The 14,954-nt window shown below is 36.1% G+C and overlaps 1 protein-coding gene across 1 annotated transcript in view; it reads left to right on the top strand.

The window, feature by feature from the left end:
• LOC129802984 (phosphatidylinositol 4-phosphate 3-kinase C2 domain-containing subunit beta) overlaps window positions 1–14,954 on the top strand; it is a 45,575-nt gene that overhangs the window by 16,011 nt on the left and 14,610 nt on the right. Inside the window, exons 8-12 of the mRNA XM_055849252.1 lie at window positions 3,719–4,352; window positions 8,231–9,483; window positions 12,265–12,510; window positions 12,595–13,424; window positions 13,490–13,690. Coding sequence (XP_055705227.1) covers window positions 3,719–4,352; window positions 8,231–9,483; window positions 12,265–12,510; window positions 12,595–13,424; window positions 13,490–13,690 — 3,164 coding nt within the window. The remainder of the gene's footprint in view (window positions 1–3,718; window positions 4,353–8,230; window positions 9,484–12,264; window positions 12,511–12,594; window positions 13,425–13,489; window positions 13,691–14,954) is intronic.

The following is a 14,954-nucleotide window of genomic DNA, read 5'->3' as shown; positions in this document are numbered from 1 at the left end:
ATTAGCGAAAAGGCGACCCAGTTAGTGCATGCTGACTTATTTCAGTATTATCATTATTTTACAAATATTCTTTAATATTTTTGATAATTTTTTTTATATTATGTTTCTGAATGAAATAATGAATAATTCTATGGATTTATTTTTTTTTTTTTTTTATTCAAGAAACCCACCCTTTTCCCCATTATACATATGATTAGGCACTTTTATTAATATCGTGCCGTATAGTTTAAAGTGAACATTTCAGATGTAAATTAGAATTTCAATTAAGCAATTAAGTAGTACACAATTTCTTTTTTTCTAATATTGATGTACATATTTCACTGGGGTGTCCATCACCAAAAATTAAGGAAAGAAAAAAACATTGAATATTCTTATAGTCTTCTATTTTAGAAGATGAAGAATAAATGAAATTTTAAGATTTATTTCTTCATAAATTTTAAGCCAACTGGCTTAGAATTTGAAAATAATAATAATCCAAATATCTTTACAATACTCCAGGGCTGCATGCACGCCAGGCCCACCAAGAGAAGGTAGGGCAAGTCCAAAAAGAAGGCATACTATAAGTATGCACATTCCCTCTACACCTACCCCTTCCCCCCCATAGAACATAGGCACACACAGCCCTGGAGAATTCACGTGATCAAATCAGCTTATTTATAATTATTATCGCATTCATCGGATATTTGGTCTGAACTTGACGAGGAATTTTCATCTGAAAAGTCCATTATATCAGGAGGCTTGGGATCGGTGGAAAGGGAGGAAGCAGGAGAAGGGAGAGGAAGGTTGGGACGTGAAGGGGTAAGGGGACTGTTATCAAAACCTTTGAATTGAAGTAGTATATCAGCAGAGATTGTTTGACGTGTGAGTGAATAATTTTTCTGTGAACTGTTTGTTGGTGAACTTGTTAATGAATAATCTGTTTTTTGTGAATGGGTTTCTTTCAAAGGAGAAACATTTCCGGTTGGAGTATTTAGAATAGATTTTTCTGCAAGAGAAGCATTCAACCTTTCCTCTACATTTTGTCTTTTGTGTTCTTTAATTGTAATCTTAGGAACTTTAGGTTGTTTAATTTTTGGGCTTTTTGGTGATGGACTTACAGAAGTTCGCTTTGTAACCTTGTTTTGATTTATTGAAAGATCAGGTTTTGATGTTGAATTAGATGTTTCAGACTTAAGTGTACTTGCAAAAGTTTTTTTTGATTGATTATCTGGGGCGGTGGGCTTCATGTGTGCTGCAGGTTGGACAAATTTCCGTTTCTTCAACTCCTCTCTGGCTAATTTGTATGGGATCCTCATAGTCACCCTGATGGCGTTGATCTCCTTCTCCTCTATGAATTTTGGGCATGCTCTGCTCGAGCTTGGATGATTCCCAAGGCAATTTACGCATTTGACTGGACCAGGACAGGGCTCTTCATTTCCGTGTAGCGGTTTGGCACAATACCCACAAGTAGGAGTATTCTTCTTCGAATCGCATCTTTTCTTTGTGTGTCCCAGGCGCTGGCATATAACACACCGGAAGGGGGATGGGATGTACAACTCTGTCTTGACGACGAGATATCCAACATTAATTTCAGCTGGGCATATTGGGGAATCGAATGTGAGAATGTGTGTTGCAGTGTCCACCCATGTGTTGTTCTCCCTTCTTTTGAGCCTCTGAACATGTACAACTTTTTGATCTTTTAATCCCTCTTGTATTGTCTCCATATCCAGTTTCATGATCTCTCGACAACGAATAATAGCCTGAGATTTGTTTAAAGCACCATTCTCGGAAATGGTAACGGGCTTTTTATCAACTCCAAAACTAGTCAGATTTTTCAAACAATCGATTTGCTGGGTAGATGATGTTTGGAGCAAAAGATCTCCACTATTTAGCTTCGTAATGATTTTGAAATTTTCCGATGAAATGCACTTCAGCCCACGATGAATTTCGAAGATGTTGAGTTTTCTGATTTCCTCACCTCCGATAACGAAATATTTTTCGGTATCAGAAGGATGAGTGAAGAAGGCGACCTTCAGGGCTTTATAGTTTCTGCTTTGTGATTGTTTTAATGTGGGCATTTCGCCACGATGCGTTACATTGTACAGGTTGAAATCATCAGGGGGGCCTCCTGGACCCCCTGATTCTACACTCATTGCACTAGACTTCTTAAACTCAACTTTTAGATTAAACTATTATTAAAAAGAAAAGGAATTCACTGAATTTAAAGATAAACTTCTCACTCGAGAATAAATCAAAGAGCGCTCTGTGTGAATCGACTAATCGCTACGAGATCTGACACAGTACTGACTCTATGGATTTAAAAGAAGTAAAAAAGAATTTCATCAGTCCAAAAACAAGCGTTTAAGTAGCACTCTTCGGAAAACGATCCAGTTACCCCACCTTACTATAGGCCTTCCAGAGTAGTTTAACTTTGACTTTCGAAAATTCGATGTCGAAACGTTTTTCGGTCAAAGGTGTCTATGGACGGAAATATCAGTTTCAGTCATAACGAGTGACGCCGACACCCAATCCTAAGTTCTCATCTGAGACAGGAAAAATTCCTGCCTCCACTCGGATTCGAACTGAGGACCTTTCGCTATCTAGACGAGTGCTCTACCACTATGGGGAACTCGCTCTAATAGAGTATTCTGCCAGACTTTTACCAATGGCTCTTGCATTTCAATTTGTTTTCGACTCATTCCGAGTCTTCTAACTAAATCATGCGTACAATTAAGTTTATAGTCTACGTTACCATGCAGCATACTCAGTCAGAGAGAGTGCCCCCATAGTTCAGTGGTACAGCAGTCGCACAGATAGCGAAAAGGTCCTCAGTTCGAATCCAAGTGGAGGCAGGATTTTTTCCTGTCTCAAATGAGAACTGAAGATTGTGAGTTACTCGTTCTGACTGAAACTAATAACAAAATACTCTTGGGCTTACACACCAAGTTAAACACGTGTTCAAAACACTCAAAAATGCCAAATATGGACGAAATATTCACCTTGACTACCTCCAAAACATATTCGAAAATGAAAAAAATCTAGGATTTATTTTCGAGATAAACTAGCATAGTTTTGGAGGGTAAGGAGGGGGAAAATATGTCCTAGATAATGTTGATTTATAGAAGGGGGGGAGGGTCGTCAAGGATCAGAAGTCAATATCTCTTACCGTTAGGCTTTCAGCACTGTCACAAGTTGAAAAAAGTGGATTATATAACTGCTCTCTTTGAGTTCTAGAAGTAAAAAAAAAGTCAGATTCATTAAAGGATTATGGCAAGGAACATGAAGTATTCGAAGCCAGAGTGTGTGCGAAACCTGAAATCTTTCCCCTATTTTTTTTTTAATTCATTAAAATTTCCGAAATATTATGACGCCAGCACACTTTTTAGATCAGAAAAATTTCATGAAGTCGAAATTCAAATCCCTTTCTTTCTCACATGTTTTGCATATGACTATCTCATTCTTTCGCATACAAAATTCGATTGAGCTAAATTGAATTTGGACTGATGTTTAAAAGAAGAAGAAGAGTACAAGAGAATGAGATAGACATATTCAAAGTATGTGAGAAAGAAAGGAATTCGAATTTCGACTTCATGAAATTTTTCTGATCTAAAAGGTGTGCCGGAGCCATTAGGATTGAATTTGAATAATTTTGACTTCTTCTAAATCAAAATTAACTTTTTAAATGTTGAAATTACGAGACATCCTAAAAACGATTTTATTTCCTTTTTGTGCTCAATAGCCTATTGGTGTTGTAGAATGGCTCTCGCCAAAGTCAAAATTGAGTCAATTAGAGTGTATACACAATAGTATAAAGCTGGAGAAGGATGTTCAGTTGGGATTGTGTCCAAGGACATCAGCCAATATAAGAACAATAGCACGAACGTCTCAGGATGATGTAAGAGATGCAGAAATTAAGCCTGAAGACATTTTTGCCCATGAGCCTGTCTCTTCGATCAGCTACAACAATCTCATGATTCTGCTTGAGACTCTCGAATCGGAGATTGATCAGCTGGAACAGGCTGCAACAAATCCTAATAGACACACAGTACTTAGTTGCTCGGGTGTTGTGCAGTCTGTAAAGGCAATCTGTGCTCTGTTGGGTAGCATTGATACCCTGGATATCTCAGAGGCAATTGATCAATTAACGGCAGTTTGTGAAAATGGGCAGAATATCATTAGCTACACGGGTGGCAAGATGGACATTGTCTCTGAAAATGGGGACTATGCTCAGGTGAATTTGAGGCCAAGGACTGTAGTCGAACAGATTCGGTATAGGTGTCACCATGTAAGGGATAGTATTCAACATCTTCTGGAAATCTACTCCAATGCTTTTCGTGTGGACTTCTGCGTCAACACACCCGATTACATATCATGTGAGTATCTTGTTTCCTCAAAATTAAATAAGAATATTCTATGCTAACATTTTTATAGTAACCCGGGACACATACCATGAGTGATCTCATTTCTCCTTTTAATATGAAATAATACTGAAATTTCAGTGAAAAATACAAGATAACTTCATTTTAATCAAAAGATAGAAAGAGTTTTCAGTATAGCATTGTTAACGAAGTTCATCGTGATGTATTTATAATGCTATTTGGTGTGGGTCTTAGCTCATAATTTTCTTAAGTACCCAAAATGCTTTAGCTCTCCAAAAATAGAGGATGTTTCTGGCGAGAAAACTTTTCGATCAATCAGATTAAAAATTTTAAAAAAAGACACAGAAAAAAATGTTGGCTTTATAGAGTATTTACGAAAGAATTTTGGTTCAAGTCTAAGGTGCTATAATCGAATTTATAATTTTAAAATTATGATTGTTTAATTTAAAATAATTTTTGATTTTATGTCATAACTAAATTAGAGAAAATGCGAATTTCTAATATAAATTAAATTTGCAACATTATTTTTGCGTAAAGGAATTTTATTAAGGAACAGTAGGGGAAAGTCGTCTGCCTTTAAATGCAGCAGCCTTCAAATGTTGCGATTTTTTCGTTGTTCTCAAAAGCATAAATTATATTCTATTAACTATTAGGTAGCTATCCATCATCCTCACAAATCATCAAAAAATGGAGAGCCTAGCTCCTATTTCCTAGATGCTAGATAAAAAAAAATGAAAATGAGCTCTAAACTGTAATTTTGATGCTCCACAAATCATGTGATTTTTCATAGTAAAAATCATTTTACAAATAAATCTTCCATTGTGACACATAGAAGGTTAATCAGGCTTAATATTTCTGTTAATACATTTTAGTTCAGATGACACAATTTTTGTGGGTGGCAAAAATTTGCAAATATCACCCTGCAGCAGCCTTTAAATGCTAATGTCGTGTGCCTTTAAATCCTATCTTTCCATACATCAAAACATGTGAAATCGAACTCCTACTTTTCTCTGACGAACGTCATACAAATACTTATAACCTGCTATCTTGCTCCGGCCGGGATGTTTCAGGTTGACAATTTTCAACTTCAATGGCTTTTTCTTCCAAATTTTCAAGTGCAAAACAGTGCTTCAGAAAAATGTGAAGAAAAGTTATTGTTTAATGTCTTTTGACTGCAGTGATGATTTCAGTGAGTGCGTTAGGCTTCAACCTATTCATTTATAGCCCATTTAGTTTTATTGATTCAATATTCTCAGTGAAAAAAAAAGCATTAAAGGCAGCTGCCTCGCTTTTAAAGGCAAACTATGCCAGCTGCCTTCATACAAATCGACATTACTTTTTTAATTTCCTCAGAAGGAAAAACTGAGGACTTGCAAGTGCTAAATGAGGTAATCATATACGCTGAATGAACAAGAGAATTTTTTGGTGTAGTAGAAAATAAAATCCATTTTGTGGATTCTTCAGAAAAAAATCTTAAATTTGGAACTCCATTTTTCGTTTGAAGGCAGACGACTTTCCCCTATTTAGAAAAATCTGTCTACTGAGCTGAAAATTTAACTGACACTATAGCCAACTGCCGTATACTTCGGTTTTCAGAATAAAATTGTAACCATGAAAGCTAAGATCTTGGTTTGTGTTTTTAATATTGTTATTTGGTGGTTAAAAAACTGGTTTCGCATAAATATAAAATGATCTTTTTCCTTTGTGTATTCGGCAGACTGATGTGATTACAAAGCGGGAATACATCAATAAAATAATAACTTGTTATACTCTAAAAGTTCTATTATTTACATAAAATAAATATAAATAAAAAACTGTAGCTATCTAGCTAGATTAAACAGAGAGTTTAGATTGGTTTCTATAACAGATCGTAACAGTAAAACTACAATCTTATATTGTACCGTAAATGACTCTAATTTTGAAGGAGTGTGTCTCAGATTATTGGGAAAATTTTAGCAAAGTTTTTCACCATTAATAAGTACCTGTACGAAATTTGTGTGAACAACGTTTCCATTCTATAAATACAATACTTGTGCAGAGCGCTCACAAATGGAGTTTTCCCAACGAAAAGCTTACATTCGGATATCGGTTTTGAAAGCCAAAAAAAAGTAAACATATTTTTGAGCATTCACAGCTGCAGTTTGACCAAGAAAAAAGATATTTGAAGATCCGTTTTTAAAAGTATCGTTTGCGTGGTGGCTGAAGGATTTTCTATTCACATCTCGAAGTGTCTCAAGTGTTAATTGTGTCAACCTTCTCTTTGTTCTGAGTAAAAGTAAAGGAACGGGAATGATAAAATTCCTGACTTTTTTTACAATTCCTCTCAAAATCATTGAATAAATTTTTTAACAGCTTCTTCTTGTACGATAGTCGTTTGACTTCTTCGAGCATCATCAATATTTTGTGCAAATAGAGTTCCATTTACCTTTTAGCCAAGACACAATTGGAAAAGCAAATTCCAGCTGTGAATTAGCAGTTTTACTTCTCGTTTCGACCGCGTGGTGGCTGAATTATTTCCTGTTCTAATTTCTGTGTCGCGTGTATCAACATTGTGTCAGTTTTAACTTTGTTACGGAGACAATCAAAGCAGTGAGGCGAATTCTGTCCCATTATTCATTTAATTACGAAAATTCAAAATTGAGTTTAAATTATTCGGACTTCGACGATATTTTGTGCAAACTATTTACCTTTTAGTCGAGACACTATAGGAGAAGAAAACTCTAAGAAAGACAATTGTCTCAGAAAGACAATGGGCCTCATTTTTTTATTTTGACAAAAGGTTATTTAGTAGTTTTCGGTTATATTAAACGAAATTTAGGTTATGTTAAACGTAACCTCAATGAACCTCGGATTTTTTTTTAACGAAGGAAAACACAAAAACTAAAATGTTCTTCTGATTATAAATTTATCAAATTATAATCCGAGAAAAAAATCTGAATGATTTCCCTTCTTTTAACTTTTTGTAACCTTGCCATTTTAACCTAAATTATAGATTAACAAATATACTTTATTTCTTATTTTACCATCGCTTTAGTGTGTTTAAATTCACCATTGCAAACTTTAGAAATGCCCAAACTCACCATTTTTCATTCAAATGACATAACTTCAAAATATAGGAAAATTAAAAGAAGTTAGTGCAAGTATTTGACCATTTTAGTACCTTTTTCAAATGTGTAAAGAAACTTTTGGCCGATAAAAATGATTAACTTTTGGAAAACAATTATTTTTAATAAGAATTAAAATTAGTTATTTTTTTTGGAATACTTAAATAATACCTATGGATTACAGGGAGATCTTGGAAAAGAAAAATTAAAGAAAGTTATTGTTTTTTCTACAATTTTTCCACCTGATTTCTCGAATATAACTTTGTTAAGAAATTTTTTGTTTGATATTGTATAACCTAACCTCAAGAAAGGGCATCGTAACAGAAGATTTTTTTACATGATTTGCTTAATATATTTCTGATAAAATTTGAAGATAAAAATAAAACATTTTATATAGATAAACTATTGATCAAAAATTTCTCTAGGAAGCAGATTACAAGATTTTGTCGCACAAAAAATGTATTTACTGAATTTTTAAGGTTTAACTTAGCATAACCTAAAACTTTCAGAAGTAACCTATTGTCCAAAAATAAGAGAATGTGACTCAATATTTCAGAAGTGGGATATGCACATGTAATAAAAATCATTTCACATTTTCCCGAAGTGACGGAGGATTTTACCAAAAGTGATTTTACTGACCATTTTTACCAAAATACTTCCCAATCTGCTCCAGTTAAGGCTGCAGTCTTTAGGTTTTTCCGTAAATTTCTGAGCAATCTTTAGTGGAAATCCAAATTCAAAATGCCCCTTTTTGCTGACTGTTTTCAGCTTCTGTGCCAATATCAAATGTGTCGGAATCCGTGATGGTTCACATAATGTGCCTTCATCGTCCCCCAATTACGTGGAAGCACGATGAGTACAATCTCGGTGCCCAAATCTACCATGGAACACGATACATTGGCGATGCTGTTGTGACTCAGTGTACCAATGAGATTAGTGGCATCTATCCTCGACTCACTTTCAATTCCTGGCTCAATTTTGAAAGTATTCCTGTGTGCACGTTACCCCGGGAGAGTCGTTTGATTTTTGTCTTGTACGGGTGCTCAGTGGAGACGTCGGATGATGCTGGAAATACTGCTAATGCCAGCAATGCATCCATGGAGGCCACAACGAGCACGGTGAATGGGACAAATGGGGAGAGAATTGTGCGAACAGAATTGGGTTGGACGTCAATTCAGTTCTTTGATTATGAGCGAAATATGATACAGGGGACTTTCTTGCTGTCTCTCTGGCCACCGACGACGGATAAGTATCTGGGACCGGCACCGGCCAAAGGAACACATCCCTATGGTGATACTTATCCGGTGCTGGGCGTGGAGATTCCGACTTATGGGGGGAGAGTTGTCTTTCCGGAAGCACCAGCAAATCATACACCAAGGCCACGCTATGATTTCTACAGTTTGGACTGCAATCTGCGGCAGGAGCTGATTGATACGGCAGAACAGGGATACCCAAGTGCCTTGGATAAGCGAGAGGTTTTGTGGGAGAAGAGGCACTATCTTCAGGCTCTGCCACATGCTCTCCCAAAAATCCTCCATGCTGCTCATAGTTGGGACTTTGCCAGTCTCATTGATTTGCATGATCTTCTGCGCTCCTGGAGTCCACTGACTCCGCTGCAGGCTCTTGAGCTCCTCCTGCCGCGGTATCCGGACATGGAAGTGCGAAGATATGCAACAAAATGGGTATCGGCCATTCATAAGGATCAGTTGGTGGATTTTCTGCCACAGCTGCTTCAGGCACTGAAGCATGATACTTACGAGGCATCGCCAATGGCCAATTTGCTACTGTCTAGGTCCCTGGAGTCCCCTAGAGTAGCTCATCATCTTTACTGGTTACTGGTACACAATCTGCCCGGGGAGAGTCCACAGAATACCATTGAAGCGTTACAGATTGAGACTGATACAGCACTGATTACTCAGGCTCGCTATCACAGACGCAATCAGATGATGCTGAGGGCACTTTTGGCCACTTGCGGAGAGAAACTATCAGCGAGATTCCTGGCACAGAACATGATGTGCAGAGTGAGTACTTTATTTATTTATTTTTAATTTTAGGGTAAGTGTGTCAAATTTCGTCATGTTGCATGCAAGCGCCAAAGTCTCAAGCTTGAAATGTAATATCTTTAATAGAAATTGATTTTTTTTATTACTTCTTTTTAAGGAGTGTTGCTTAGAACCTTGTAGACGGTTTATTGTCTTTACTTACTCCAAAATCATTCTTAATACATTTTAAAATTAATAAAAATGTAGACATAGCTTTGGTGCCCTATTTCGGCCACTTTCATTCTCATAGTTCCTTGCCCTTCAGAAATTCTTCCAATGCCTTTTTCACGTCATCTCGTTTGTCGAAGCTACATTTTTTGTTATTCTTTTGCATTGTATAATCTCTAGAGTATGTAAAAACTAAAAATTCATGGAAATTCGCGGAACAAAAAAGGTGGCCGAAATTGCAAGCTGGCCGGAATTTGGCACACTTACCCTAATTAATTCTGGAGAAAATAATTTGAATTTTGATTCCCTTGCAATAGTTTTTGAACTACATAAAACAATGATTTTTTTACAACATAAAAGAAAAAGGGGCAACTCATACGAAAAAACTCAAGGTTATTGTCTGAGGGATGTTTCGGACAACTCAGAGTTTCACGAAACGCGAGAAACTTGAGAATTGTTTCGCATTCAAAGAATTTAATGAGGAGTTCCGATAAAAAAAGACACTGATTTTGACTTAGATCCTTATCCTACTTTATTAATGAAACAACGTTTCGGATTTTGTTGGCTCCCTGTAGCTCCGAAACGTCGTTCCAGTTATAAAGGAGGAGAATGACCTAGGTCAAAATACGTGTCTCTTTATCCAAATTCATCTACTGACCGCACAACAGATATTAACCCATTCCTTACCATGGTATTATACATCATACGCAAATTGAGTGATTTTAGATGATTTATTCCTGGGCAATTGATATTCGAATTACAGTCAGGAATGGATTTTTAGTAACTTTAGGCCCTTCACTGTTGAAGGGTTGGTCCTGTTGGTTCCACGAAGCTCAAATGTTCTAGAAAGTTGTAGAATTTCGTGAGATCTTTCGTTTAAGCCCTCACCCATCAAAATCGGTCAAATAGAACCGGAGATATGATTTTTTGAATTTCGTGAACTTTGACCCCTTTTATCTCCGGTTCTATTATAACCACAGCGACCCACGCCACTTTTTAGAAACGTCCTAGACTGGACTAAAACACTCTAAAATTTAATTAATTTGCACAATGCCGTTTTTAAGAAAAATGAGTTCGAATTTTGATGAATTTTGACGCTATCGCAGCGCCACTTGTGGTGACTTTGAACTTCCATCTGAAAGTGCTCATCCATACGAAAACAAAAACCCAAAATTTAGCTCAAAAAGTTAATCAAGAGTTCTATGCAGTAGTTATCTAAAAGTTTCTTCAATTCGATAATTCAAAAGAGATTAATACTTTAGCATATACTTCGGGAAAGAAAGCCATAAAGAATTCTACATCTACCAAAAAATAGTCAAAATCGGTTTTAAAAGCTTTTCAAAAACTTTCTATTCAATTTTCTTTTGATCCATTTTCCAGATTTTTTAAATGTGTTCTTGGTAGAATTAGTAAACTTTTAGCTTAAGAAATTCATCAGCTTCATCAAGATTGAGATTTCTATTACATTTTCAGCTAGTTATGAACGTTTTTCTTTATCAAAATTTCCCCGAGTTTTAATTAATATTTTCAGCCGATTTCGAGCAAGAAAAGTCCATTTGGAAACGCGTTTTAAAGGTTTTTTGTGAAAATGTTATCGCTTTACAAACAATTTGAGTAGAAAGTTTGTATAAAACTCCTAAAGAGAGTTTCAAAGGAAAATTGAAGATACTTTTGATCCCTTTATCTTTAGAAAAAAAGATCAAATCAAATCTTTTCTTTTGAAAAACCAATGTAAAAGAGTATCAACTATACGAACCACTTAAAAACATCAAAATCGGTTTGAAATAGGAAAAGAAAGCCTTTTTGGTTTAAGATCAAACTTAAAGGAATTTTTTTCCAAGAAAGGCAACTTAGATCCATGAGAACGTTTTTGTAGTTTGTACACCTTTGTCTGAAGCCGATAAATTGTCAAGATCGGTGCAGAAGTGGAACAAAGAACAAAATTTCATCAAAGAGCAGTTCCTAAGTGGATTTTCTTCCCAAAAGGTTCAAGTAAAGGATTTTGTTGATTTTTCAATAAGGACAAATTCATAAAGATTTTATTAAAAGCGGATATTTGCGTTCGAAAAACGTTTCTTTGGGGTTTAGCATTACTTTTTACCACAATTTAATCACGAATAAATTGGTGAAAAAATTGTGGCGCAGAAATTACCCGAATGACTGCAATAACTGCAATGAAAATTTAATGAGCAAATTTTGCTCATAAATTTGCTCAATTCTCATTAATTTGCTCATTAATTATCAAACGTATTTATGCTATTTTAATCTATTTAAACCAATTTTTGTGACTTGAGTCCACTTTTTTTATCACTAAATGAATCGATTTCTAAAAGCTCTTGACGAAAATTGCACATTAGGACACATATCAGCAACAATTAATGTGAATTACATTAAAATTTTAATGTTAAATTGTCTAGTGTGATACCACAGACCCTGCATTTGCCCTTGAATGCTTAAATTATGTTAAAGGGAAGCTATGATCACTTGAGTATCACGAAATAGTGCAAAGGAGTTTTCCTGTTTAAGGGCGTGAAGGGACATTTTTAGAAATCAAATTCTGAGGAACTTGATTTCTCTTTTATTTCCCGTTAGAGCCTTGCTGACGCTGCTCAGAGTGTTAAACAGTCCAAAGAATCCATGAGGCAGAAGACTCTAGTCCAGAGCATGGAAGTGGTCAATCAGATTCTCACGGAGCGTCCGACATCTTTGCCCCTTGGTCCAGAACTCGAAGTGGTTGGAGTCAGTGTGAGGAATTGTAGTTATTTCAATTCTAACACATTGCCTCTTAAGATACATTTTGTGGGACCGGATGGAGGGCTCGTTCCGGCTATTTTCAAAGTGAGGACCTTTTTTTAAAAAGTTTTTTTTTTGGGTGATTAAGAATTTAAGGAAGAAACTAAATGGAGTTTTTTTTGGTGTTAGAGCGGAGATGATCTTCAGCAAGATATGCTGACACTTCAATTGGTCAGAGTGATGGACAAATTGTGGCTGAAGGAGGGTTTAGATCTTAAGATGGTGACATTTGATTGTGTTCCGACGGGACACAAAAAGGGAATGATTGAATTGGTGACTGATGCGGAAACTCTGCGGAAAATCCAAGTTGAATGGGGACTTACGGGATCCTTTAAGGATAAACCTATTGCAGAGTGGTTGGCTAAGCAGAATCCTAGTCAACTTGAGTATCAGAGAGCTGTGGATAATTTTACAGTGTCTTGTGCTGGGTACAGTGTTGCCACGTATATCCTTGGAATTTGTGATCGGCACAATGACAATATTATGCTCAAGACTTCCGGACATCTCTTTCACATTGATTTCGGGAAGTTTCTCGGCGATGCTCAGATGTTTGGGAATTTCAAAAGGGATCGAACGCCCTTTGTCCTGACATCGGACATGGCTTACGTCATCAATGGCGGGGATCGTCCTTCAACGAAATTTCATCATTTTGTCGATCTCTGCTGTCAGGCCTTCAATATTGTGAGAAAGCATGGAGATTTGATTCTCCATATGCTGGCTCTTATGGCCACTGCGGGCATTCCAGGAGTCACAGCTGATGCCGTGACGTATGTAAGAAAAGCCCTCCTACCTGGCCAGTCAAATCCCGAAGCGGCAGCTTCATTTGCCAAAATGATTCACATCTCACTCAAATCCTGGTTCACCCAATTCAATTTCTTCCTCCACAATTTGGCTCAGCTTCGCTTCAATACCGACGAAGATCATGGGGAACTACTCAGTTTTGTCCCAAGAACTTACACGTGAGTTAAAGTCCTTTTAAATTCACAAGGTAGGATTTATTAAAGGAGAATATTCAATTTTGCAGAATGGCTCAGGATGGACGACTGCGGTCGGTTGTTGTTTATGGATACCAAAAGAGATATGACCTTGAAAAGTACTACACGTACATTTTGAAGGTCACAAGGCAAAATCAACCAGATCCGGCCTACTTGTTTCGTTCCTACAAGGAATTCCTGGAATTTCACCAGAAACTCTGCCTACACTTCCCTCTAGCCAAACTCCATAGGTAAGTCTCTCATTTTATTTATTTAATAGATTTTTTCTGTCTAGAAGACGTTGGGGGAGATTTCATACAGGTTTGGTATTAGAAAATTACAGTGGAAAATATTTTTAAAATCTATAATATTACAGCAGAATATTTTCCATCGCCACGATCCAAACAGAATTCATTTTGAAAACGTTTTGTATGCATATAGAGCTGCCCCACTCTCCAATATACATTTTTAACTTACTTCCTATTTCAGTGCCAATGAGAAACTAATGAAAAACTATGAGTTTTAATATAAATCTTTTCCTATTTGAATATTTTCTTCCATTCCAAGAAAGAGGCTGAAGAAAACTTTCGGATTTGAAATATTGAGAATTGAAATACTCAAAGAATTGATAATATAGTCGGTATTCTTGTGCCTTACTGTCTGTAACCGATTTAAATCGGTTGAATATTTATTTATTACACATTTTAAAAACTTTTGCGTTACAAAAACGACAGAAATAAAAGCCAGTGATAATCCCAAGCGTTCATAGCCGAAGTTCATACAAGGGAAAAAAAAACATTTTAAATTTTCGATTTGATCGTTTCGAATTTTGAAGTGTCTCGGGTGTTAACATTTTGCTTGATTCACAGCTCACAGCTCGAGTTTAAAAAATCGAAGATCGGTTTCGAAACTCGAAAGAACATTTACTTCTCGTTTAAAATTTAGTTCAAAAATTCGAAATTCTGTTAAAAGTTTTCGAAAATCAACGACATTTTTTTTTGCAAATAAAAAGGTTCCTTCCGTACAGAAGTAGATCTTGAAAAATTCGAAAATCTATTTGAAGATCCAAAAAAGAGACTTTCTTACTTCTTAATACTTTCGCAAGGTGGCAGAAGTTACGTCCTGTTCGAATTTCGAAGTGCTCAAGTGTCAAAATGTGACGATCTTCACATTGTTTTGTGAGGAAAAAAAGAGAACAACGACGTTTACTGTTCTTGCCCCATTATTTAATTATTCCATAATCACTGAGTAACTCTTTTTCCAGCTTTTTAGTGTGATATTTGATAAATTTTCCCCATCTCGTTCGAAAATTTAGTATAAAAATTCGAAATTGAATTTGAATTCTTCGAACATCAACGACCTTTTGTGCAAATAGAGTTCCATTTACCTTTTATCCAAGACACTATTGAAGAATCAAAATCTACTTCTGATTGGGCTCGTTTTGTCTTTTAGCCGAGACACTTTTGAGGAATTAAGCAGCAGCAGTGAGCACACAATTCCGGAAGTTCTGTAAAG

Source organism: Phlebotomus papatasi, chromosome 2 (assembly GCF_024763615.1).
Source record: "Phlebotomus papatasi isolate M1 chromosome 2, Ppap_2.1, whole genome shotgun sequence".
NCBI lineage: Eukaryota > Metazoa > Arthropoda > Insecta > Diptera > Psychodidae > Phlebotomus > Phlebotomus papatasi.
Note: the sequence above shows the minus strand (reverse complement) of the source record. Positions and strands in the feature narration are given on the sequence as shown.